At 46.3% G+C, this 10,000-nt stretch overlaps 1 protein-coding gene across 7 annotated transcripts in view; it reads right to left on the reverse strand.

Annotated features, from left to right (window-relative positions):
* fhod1 (formin homology 2 domain containing 1) overlaps nucleotides 1–10,000 on the reverse strand; it is a 58,789-nt gene that overhangs the window by 28,720 nt on the left and 20,069 nt on the right. For 4 of the 7 annotated variants that reach the window (XM_034558861.1, XM_034558845.1, XM_034558852.1 and 1 more), the window contains exons 8-13: nucleotides 5,548–5,642; nucleotides 4,994–5,137; nucleotides 4,402–4,766; nucleotides 4,074–4,181; nucleotides 3,760–3,825; nucleotides 2,406–2,432 (exon numbers count right to left, since the gene is read on the reverse strand). In XM_034558861.1, the coding sequence (XP_034414752.1) occupies nucleotides 2,406–2,432; nucleotides 3,760–3,825; nucleotides 4,074–4,181; nucleotides 4,402–4,766; nucleotides 4,994–5,137; nucleotides 5,548–5,642 (805 nt within the window). The remainder of the gene's footprint in view (nucleotides 1–2,405; nucleotides 2,433–3,759; nucleotides 3,826–4,073; nucleotides 4,182–4,401; nucleotides 4,767–4,993; nucleotides 5,138–5,547; nucleotides 5,643–10,000) is intronic. The other 3 variants (XM_034558879.1, XM_034558870.1, XM_034558888.1) reach the window with 3 other exon arrangements.

Below are 10,000 nucleotides of genomic sequence, written 5' to 3' on the forward strand. Positions count from 1 at the left end.
GTACAGTGTGGTACATTGTTGTACATTGTTCTACAGTGTGGTACATTGTTGTACAGTGTGGTACATTGTTGTACAGTGTGGTACATTGTTGTACATTGTGGTACATTGTGGTACAGTGTGGTACATTGTTGTACATTATTGTACAGTGTGGTACATTGTTGTACATTGTGGTACGTTCCCTGACCATGTCCGAGTAAATGCAATAAAAGTTGTTGATCATTGAAAAATGTTCATCTCCACATACATGAATATACACTTATATATTATCTATTGTTCTGAAAGAGTTGAGATAGTTATGTTAGATCTCATTGGATGATGCATGTCATTACACCGACTGCCAGCAGGCACATTTAAAGAATGAGGCTCTTAAAATGGGCCGATACATTTTCCCAACACTGATGCTGCGTTGAGAGTAGATTCATGAAAGTCAATGTAGACGAATGGATGTGAATAAAGAGGATGTTCATCCACCTATCTAGACGTAGTCGGTGAAAGTCACCGAGCTGTGTGAGCCTACGGGTGATGTTATGTATATATATATATATATATATATATATATATATATATATATATATATATATATATATATATATATATATATATGATATTAATGTTATGAACCCAAACACCAGGACGTTTGATGGGTTTTCCACAACAAGTATAAAGCAGAAATGGTGGTTATTTCTTCCATGGTGGACGGCGGAAGTTATAAATGTTTCCATGGAGATAAGCCACGCCCCCTCTCCAGCGCGAGTGAAGTGAATGAATTGATTACATTTTGCCATTATTATGGTCTGGAATTCCTCAAATACGTTCATGATCATCTCCTGCTCCTCGGCGGAGAAAAAGAGTCTCTTCCTTTGAGTTTATTTGCCTTTGTGTCATGTTTCTGTGATAACTATCCTGATTACTGAAGTCTGGATCAACTATTCTGATTACTGAAGTCTGGATCAACTATCCTGATTACTGAAGTCTGGTTCAACTATCCTGATTACTGAAGTCTGGTTCAACTATCCTGATTACTGAAGTCTGGTTCAACTATCCTGATTACTGAAGTCTGGATCAACTATTCTGATTACTGAAGTCTGGTTCAACTATCCTGAGTACTGAAGTCTGGATCAACTATCCTGATTACTGAAGTCTGGTTCAACTATCCTGAGTACTGAAGTCTGGTTCAACTATCCTGAGTACTGAAGTCTGGTTCAACTATCCTGATGACTGAAGTCTGGTTCAACTATCCTGATTACTGAAGTCTGGTTCAACTATCCTGAGTACTGAAGTCTGGTTCAACTATCCTGATGACTGAAGTCTGGTTCAACTATCCTGATTACTGAAGTCTGGTTCAACTATCCTGAGTACTGAAGTCTGGTTCAACTATCCTGATTACTGAAGTCTGGTTCAACTATCCTGATTACTGAAGTCTGGTTCAACTATCCTGATTACTGAAGTCTGGTTCAACTATCCTGATTACTGAAGTCTGGTTCAAACTATCCTGAGTACTGAAGTCTGGTTCAACTATCCTGATTACTGAAGTCTGGTTCAAACTATCCTGTGAACTGACATCTGGCTCAAATTAACGAGATTGTTTGAGGGCGGATCAGCCTTGGAGAAACCGGGATGTCAATCATCTTGTTAATTTTAGCTGGCTAATAGGACATTTGATCGACTTTGTTGAGCCACGTACGAGAAATAAGGCCCAGGTACACAACCAGGTAAACAACCAGGTAAACAACCAGGCAAATGATTAGTTAAAGAACTAGTTAAAGAACCAGGTAAACACCCAGGTACACAACCAGGTAAACAAACAGGTAAACAACCAGGCAAATGATTAGTTAAAGAACCAGGAATGGAACCGGGTAAAGAACTTCTGCTAGTAGTCGTGACGCTTGTTAGAGAACCTCTGTGTTGTTGAGTCACAAATTGTTCTTTGATAAAAATGTAATGTGATTAAACAAAGAAGGTCAACTTGTTTTTTAAATGTTTAGAATCCTAAAAATCTTCACGTGAGTAAATATTTTGTAGCCAAATAAAATATCCGTTCTTTGTTTCTTTATAAAACTTTTACTACGCGACTTCTTTCTTCACAGGTCTGGTATGAATATGAAATATGATCATTATACAGATGGCTATAATCTTGCCTCTGTGGAAGATAGTTTATAAATCATATCTTCTTCTCAGGTGCATTCAGGTTTACCATCATAGAGTTCCCATGATCCTCTCCGCTCATTAAATGTGCATAACAACTGTCTGTCAACTCTTTTCATCAGTGAGGTTTGTCAGATTTATGAACAACATGGTGCGGATTAAATCAACACGACTTCAAATCAGAAGCATTCATTTTATGAAGCTCAGACACACAGGAAGAGGAGGAGGAAGACGAGGAAGAAGAGGAAGCGTGTACTTACCAGAAGAGTAGGTCAGCTTCATCAGAGCTGGGGCAGGAAGGAGGAAGGAGAGAAAAGACGGAGTAGGAGGAATTTAGATGAAAAACATTATGATGTTATTTAGAAAGAAAGACCGTTACCCTAATAAACTAGAAAAGACCCCGATATAATCTAAAAATAAACCAGAACAGATCCAGATATAATCTAGAGATAAACCAGAAAAGATCCAGATATAATCTGAAAATAAACCAGAAAAGACCCCGATATAATCTAAAAATAAACCAGAACAGATCCCGATATAATCTAAAGATAAACCAGAACAGATCCCGATATAATCTAAAGATAAACCAGAACAGATCCCGATATAATCTAAAGATAAACCAGAACAGATCCCGATATAATCTAAAAATAAACCAGAACAGATCCCGATATAATATACAAATAAACCAGAAAAGATCCCGATATAATCTAAAGATAAACCAGAAAAGATCCCGATATAATCTAGAGATAAACCAGAAAGATCCCGATATAATCTACAGATGAACCAGAAAAGATCCAGATATAATCTAAAAATAAACCAGAAAAGATCCAGATATAATCTAAAGATAAACCAGAAAAGATCCCGATATAATCTAGAGATAAACCAGAAAAGATCCAGATATGATCTAGAAATAAACCAGAAAAGATCCAGATATGATCTAGAAATAAACCAGAAAAGATCCAGATACAACCTAAAGATAAACCAGAAAAGATCCAGATACAACCTAAAGATAAACCAGAAAAGATCCAGATATATTCTAGAGATGAAGCAGTAAAGATCCTGATATAATCTAAAGATAAACCAGTAAAGATCCAGATATAATCTAAAGATAAACCAGAAAAGATCCCGATATAATCTAGAGATAAACCAGAAAAGATCCAGATATGATCTAGAAATAAACCAGAAAAGATCCAGATACAACCTAAAGATAAACCAGAAAAGATCCCGATATATTCTAGAGATGAAGCAGTAAAGATCCTGATATAATCTAAAGATAAACCAGAAAAGATCCAGATATAATCTAGAGATAAACCAGTTAAAATCCAGATATAATCTAGAGATAAACCAAAAAATATCCAGATATAATCTAAAAATAAACCAGAAAAGATCCAGATATAATCTAAAAATAAACCAGAAAAGATCCAGATATAATCTAAAAATAATCTGAAACTAGATCCATTGATATAATAATCCAGACATTAAATCGTCTGACTGTAGAAGTTAAACTGGTGAAATAGGCAAAATAAAACTGATTTAAATAATTATAATATATACATAATAACAGATATACAATGCTGGTTTACCATACATTCCCAGTATATCTGCTCCACTTACTTGAAAGAGGGTTTTGTCTCCATCTTGTTGCTGAGCGGCTCCTGGTGAGACAGATCAGAAGACGAGCTGCAACACAAACAGACAGAAATGACGTTTTGTATGCATGTTATTTTATTTATTTAGATATATATATATATATATATATATATATATATATATATATATATATATATATATATATATATGTTGTTAATAATTAAGCTTCAGTTTTTTCACCATGAAGCTGAAACACCAGACAAGGCCAGAAGTAAGTGGACAGTACTATGATATGATCACATGTCAGCAGGTCTGAGGTCAGTCTCTCTGCTACAGACCTGCAGGAGGCTGGAGGCTCCTCACAGATGGAGCTGGTTTTGGAGAAGAGCCTGGACCTTCTGTTCAGACCCAGAGCTGACATGTGGTGGCTAAGGAAAGAGCGACTCCTAGTGGTCGAGAGGAGGGAGGAGGAGTATTAAGGGGGAGAGGAGAAAGAGAGAAGGGGACACCACCGATTACATCAGAGAGACAGAAAGCACCAAGTCACCAAAGTAAGAAAAGAAAAGAACAGATCTCTCTCTCTCTCTCTCTACATATATGATCATGTGTTTCAAACCAAGGTCGTGACCCCTGATCAAGACCCGCCACTCCACTGAGGGAACTCACGCCGACGGGGACTTTGCATCTGGTTCTGCGGTCCCGGTGCCGTTGGGGGGCGAGTGGGGGGGCAGCGGAGACCCTCTCTGGGATCCGGACGGACTGTAGACGGGGCTGCCGGGGTCAGAGGTCAGAGGGGACGAGGCCCTGCTGCCCAACCCCGCCGTGGGGATGGAGGGGGAGACGAAGGCGGGGGGAGTGGGGGAGGCGGAGGGCGAGGAGCCCGCGGAGGAGGACAGGAGGTCCGGCAGGTTGTGGCTGGACAAGCGGCGGCTCCTCCGTCCCTCCTGCTCGCCGGCGGCCATCTTTCTTCTCTCCTTACGGAGGTGAAGGGAGGAGTCGTCCATCTCCCCGTCCTCATACGTCAGAGCAGCCTGCACACATGTGAACATATAAATAAATAAATAAATAAATAAATAAATATATATATATATATATATATAAGCCATGTCCATCACCTCCATCCCGTTCTACTGAACTCTGAGCTGTCCGGAAGGATCAGAGCTCTGGGTCTTACTTTTAATCTCTAATCTCTTTGTGATTGTGTTCTGTGTGTAAATGTCTCACTTTTGGTCTTCTTGATAAATGTTGTTGTTGTTACCTCGTACGTGGTGAACTGAGCCCGGAGGTCCGGCTCGGTCCCCTTGTTGCTCATGTGTTTGTGGATGATGGGCTCCATCCCCAACTGCTCCAGACTGTCTGTCACATCGTAGAACGAGTCCTGGTCAGGAAGCACCGCTAGAGTCTGAGACACACACACACACACACACACACGTTTACCTCGTAGACCGTTTGTTTACCTCGTAGACCGTTTGTTTACCTCGTAGACCGTCTGTTTACCTTTGTTTACCTCGTAGACCGTCTGTTTACCTCGTAGACGTCTGTTTACCTCGTAGACCGTCTGTTCGTAGACGTCTGTTTACCTCGTAGACCTTTTGTTTACCTCGTAGACGTCTGTTTACCTCGTAGACCTTTTGTTTACCTCGTAGACCGTCTGTTCGTAGACGTCTGTTTACCTCGTAGACCTTTTGTTTACCTCGTAGACCGTCTGTTTACCTCGTAGACCGTCTGTTTACCTCGTAGACCTTTTGTTTACCTCGTAGACGTCTGTTTACCTCGTAGACCGTCTGTTTACCTCGTAGACTGTCTGTTTACCTTGTTGATGAGCGTCATGGTGAACATCATGAGCTCTGTGTCGGAGCCGTTCCTCTCCTCCAGCACCTCCATCAGGTAACTCCATGGATTCACACCTACAACACACAGGTGACCTCATGTCACATGATCACACACCTGGTTCATAGAAATGATCTGAGGAACAAAGTCCATATGTACACATTTTAATATCAGGAGTGAGTCATTATTGTTTTGAGTCAGTGAGTGAGAGAGAGTGAAAGAAAGTGAGGGAATGAGAGTGAGTGAGTGGGTGAGTGAGTGGGTGGGAGAGTGAGAGAGTGGGAGAGTGAGAGAGTGGGAGAGTGAGAGAGTGGGTGAGTGAGAGAGTGGGTGAGTGAGAGAGTGGGAGAGTGAGAGAGTGGGTGAGTGAGAGAGTGAGTGAGTGGGAGAGTGAGTGAGTGGGAGAGTGAGAGAGTGAGTGAGTGAGTGGGAGAGTGAGTGAGTGGGTGAGTGGGAGAGTGAGTGAGTGGGAGAGTGAGAGAGTGAGTGAGTGAGTGGGAGAGTGAGAGAGTGGGTGAGTGAGAGAGTGAGTGAGTGGGAGAGTGAGTGAGTGGGAGAGTGAGAGAGTGAGTGAGTGGGAGAGTGAGAGAGTGAGTGAGTGAGTGGGAGAGTGAGTGAGTGAGAGAGTGAGTGAGTGGGAGAGTGAGTGAGAGAGTGAGTGAGTGAGTGGGAGAGTGAGTGAGTGGGAGAGTGAGTGAGTGGGAGAGTGAGTGAGTGGGAGAGTGAGAGAGTGGGAGAGTGAGAGAGTGGGAGAGTGAGAGAGTGGGAGAGTGAGAGAGTGGGAGAGTGAGTGAGTGAGAGAGTGAGTGAGAGAGTGAGAGAGTGGGAGAGTGAGAGAGTGGGAGAGTGAGAGAGTGGGTGAGTGAGAGAGTGGGTGAGTGAGAGAGTGAGTGAGTGGGAGAGTGAGTGAGTGAGTGAGTGAGTGGGAGAGTGAGTGAGTGAGAGAGTGAGTGAGTGGGAGAGTGAGTGAGAGAGTGAGTGAGAGAGTGAGTGAGTGGGAGAGTGAGTGAGTGGGAGAGTGAGAGAGTGGGAGAGTGAGTGAGTGGGAGAGTGAGAGAGTGGGTGAGTGAGAGAGTGGGTGAGTGAGAGTGGGTGAGTGAGTGAGTGGGAGAGTGAGTGAGTGGGTGAGTGGGAGAGTGAGTGAGTGGGAGAGTGAGTGAGTGGGAGAGTGAATGAGTGGGAGAGTGAATGAGTGGGAGAGTGAGTGAGTGGGAGAGTGAGTGAGTGGGTGAGTGAGTGGGAGAGTGAGTGAGTGGGTGAGTGGGAGAGTGAGTGAGTGGGAGAGTGAGAGAGTGAGTGAGTGAGTGAGTGGGAGAGTGAGAGAGTGGGTGAGTGAGAGAGTGAGTGAGTGGGAGAGTGAGTGAGTGGGAGAGTGAGTGAGTGGGAGAGTGAGTGAGTGGGAGAGTGAGTGAGTGGGAGAGTGAGTGAGTGGGAGAGTGAGTGAGTGGGTGAGTGAGTGGGAGAGTGAGTGAGTGGGTGAGTGGGAGAGTGAGTGAGTGGGAGAGTGAGAGAGTGAGTGAGTGAGTGAGTGGGAGAGTGAGAGAGTGGGTGAGTGAGAGAGTGAGTGAGTGGGAGAGTGAGTGAGTGGGAGAGTGAGAGAGTGAGTGAGTGAGTGGGAGAGTGAGTGAGTGAGAGAGTGAGTGAGTGGGAGAGTGAGTGAGAGAGTGAGTGAGTGAGTGGGAGAGTGAGTGAGTGGGAGAGTGAGTGAGTGGGAGAGTGAGAGAGTGAGTGAGTGAGTGGGAGAGTGAGTGAGTGAGAGAGTGAGTGAGTGGGAGAGTGAGTGAGAGAGTGAGTGAGTGAGTGGGAGAGTGAGTGAGTGGGAGAGTGAGTGAGTGGGAGAGTGAGTGAGTGGGAGAGTGAGAGAGTGGGAGAGTGAGAGAGTGGGAGAGTGAGAGAGTGGGAGAGTGAGTGAGTGAGAGAGTGAGAGAGTGGGAGAGTGAGTGAGTGAGAGAGTGAGAGAGTGAGTGAGTGAGTGGGAGAGTGAGTGAGTGAGAGAGTGAGTGAGTGGGAGAGTGAGTGAGAGAGTGAGTGAGTGAGTGGGAGAGTGAGTGAGTGGGAGAGTGAGTGAGTGGGAGAGTGAGTGAGTGGGAGAGTGAGAGAGTGGGAGAGTGAGAGAGTGGGAGAGTGAGAGAGTGGGAGAGTGAGTGAGTGAGAGAGTGAGAGAGTGGGAGAGTGAGAGAGTGGGTGAGTGAGAGAGTGAGTGAGTGGGAGAGTGAGTGAGTGGGAGAGTGAGAGAGTGAGTGAGTGAGTGGGAGAGTGAGTGAGTGAGAGAGTGAGTGGGAGAGTGAGTGAGAGAGTGAGTGGGAGAGTGAGTGAGTGGGAGAGTGAGTGAGTGGGAGAGTGAGTGAGTGGGAGAGTGAGAGAGTGGGAGAGTGAGTGAGTGAGAGAGTGAGTGAGAGAGTGAGAGAGTGGGAGAGTGAGAGAGTGGGTGAGTGAGAGAGTGGGTGAGTGAGAGAGTGAGTGAGTGGGAGAGTGAGTGAGTGGGAGAGTGAGAGAGTGAGTGAGTGAGTGAGTGGGAGAGTGAGTGAGTGAGAGAGTGAGTGAGTGGGAGAGTGAGTGAGAGAGTGAGTGAGTGGGAGAGTGAGTGAGTGGGAGAGTGAGTGAGTGGGAGAGTGAGAGAGTGGGAGAGTGAGTGAGTGGGAGAGTGAGAGAGTGGGTGAGTGAGAGAGTGGGTGAGTGAGAGTGGGTGAGTGAGAGAGTGAGTGGGAGAGTGAGCGAGTGGGTGAGTGGGAGAGTGAGTGAGTGGGAGAGTGAGTGAGTGGGAGAGTGAATGAGTGGGAGAGTGAATGAGTGGGAGAGTGAGTGAGTGGGAGAGTGAGTGAGTGGGAGAGTGAGTGAGTGGGTGAGTGAGTGGGAGAGTGAGTGAGTGGGTGAGTGGGAGAGTGAATGAGTGGGAGAGTGAGAGAGTGAGTGAGTGAGTGAGTGGGAGAGTGAGAGAGTGGGTGAGTGAGAGAGTGAGTGAGTGGGAGAGTGAGTGAGTGGGAGAGTGAGAGAGTGAGTGAGTGAGTGGGAGAGTGAGTGAGTGAGAGAGTGAGTGAGTGGGAGAGTGAGTGAGAGAGTGAGTGAGTGAGTGGGAGAGTGAGTGAGTGGGAGAGTGAGTGAGTGGGAGAGTGAGAGAGTGGGAGAGTGAGAGAGTGGGAGAGTGAGAGTGGGAGAGTGAGTGAGTGAGAGAGTGAGAGAGTGAGAGAGTGGGAGAGTGAGAGAGTGGGAGAGTGAGAGAGTGGGTGAGTGAGAGAGTGGGTGAGTGAGAGAGTGAGTGAGTGGGAGAGTGAGTGAGTGGGAGAGTGAGAGAGTGAGTGAGTGAGTGGGAGAGTGAGTGAGTGAGAGAGTGAGTGAGTGGGAGAGTGAGTGAGAGAGTGAGTGAGTGGGAGAGTGAGTGAGTGGGAGAGTGAGTGAGTGGGAGAGTGAGAGAGTGGGAGAGTGAGTGAGTGGGAGAGTGAGAGAGTGGGTGAGTGAGAGAGTGGGTGAGTGAGAGTGGGTGAGTGAGAGAGTGAGTGGGAGAGTGAGTGAGTGGGTGAGTGGGAGAGTGAGTGAGTGGGAGAGTGAGTGAGTGGGAGAGTGAATGAGTGGGAGAGTGAATGAGTGGGAGAGTGAGTGAGTGGGAGAGTGAGTGAGTGGGAGAGTGAGTGAGTGGGAGAGTGAGTGAGTGGGAGAGTGAGTGAGTGGGAGAGTGAGTGAGTGGGAGAGTGAGAGAGTGAGTGAGTGAGTGGGAGAGTGAGAGAGTGGGTGAGTGAGAGAGTGAGTGAGTGGGAGAGTGAGTGAGTGGGAGAGTGAGAGAGTGAGTGAGTGAGTGGGAGAGTGAGTGAGTGAGAGAGTGAGTGAGTGGGAGAGTGAGTGAGAGAGTGAGTGAGTGGGAGAGTGAGTGAGTGGGAGAGTGAGTGAGTGGGAGAGTGAGAGAGTGAGAGAGTGGGAGAGTGAGAGAGTGAGAGAGTGGGAGAGTGAGAGAGTGGGAGAGTGAGTGAGTGAGTGAGTGAGAGAGTGAGAGAGTGGGAGAGTGAGAGAGTGGGAGAGTGAGAGAGTGGGTGAGTGAGAGAGTGGGTGAGTGGGTGAGTGAGAGAGTGAGTGAGTGGGAGAGTGAGTGAGTGGGAGAGTGAGAGAGTGAGTGAGTGAGTGGGAGAGTGAGTGAGTGAGAGAGTGAGTGAGTGGGAGAGTGAGTGAGAGAGTGAGTGGGAGAGTGAGTGAGTGGGAGAGTGAGAGAGTGGGAGAGTGAGTGAGTGGGAGAGTGAGAGAGTGGGTGAGTGAGAGAGTGGGTGAGTGAGAGTGGGTGAGTGAGAGAGTGAGTGAGTGGGAGAGTGAGTGAGTGGGTGAGTGGGAGAGTGAGTGAGTGGGAGAGTGAGTGAGTGAGAGAGTGGGAGAGTGAGAGAGTGGGAGAGTGAGTGAGTGAGTGAGTGAGAGAGTGAGAGAGTGGGAGAGTGAGAGAGTGGGAGAGTGAGAG

Source organism: Cyclopterus lumpus, chromosome 3 (assembly GCF_009769545.1).
Source record: "Cyclopterus lumpus isolate fCycLum1 chromosome 3, fCycLum1.pri, whole genome shotgun sequence".
NCBI lineage: Eukaryota > Metazoa > Chordata > Actinopteri > Perciformes > Cyclopteridae > Cyclopterus > Cyclopterus lumpus.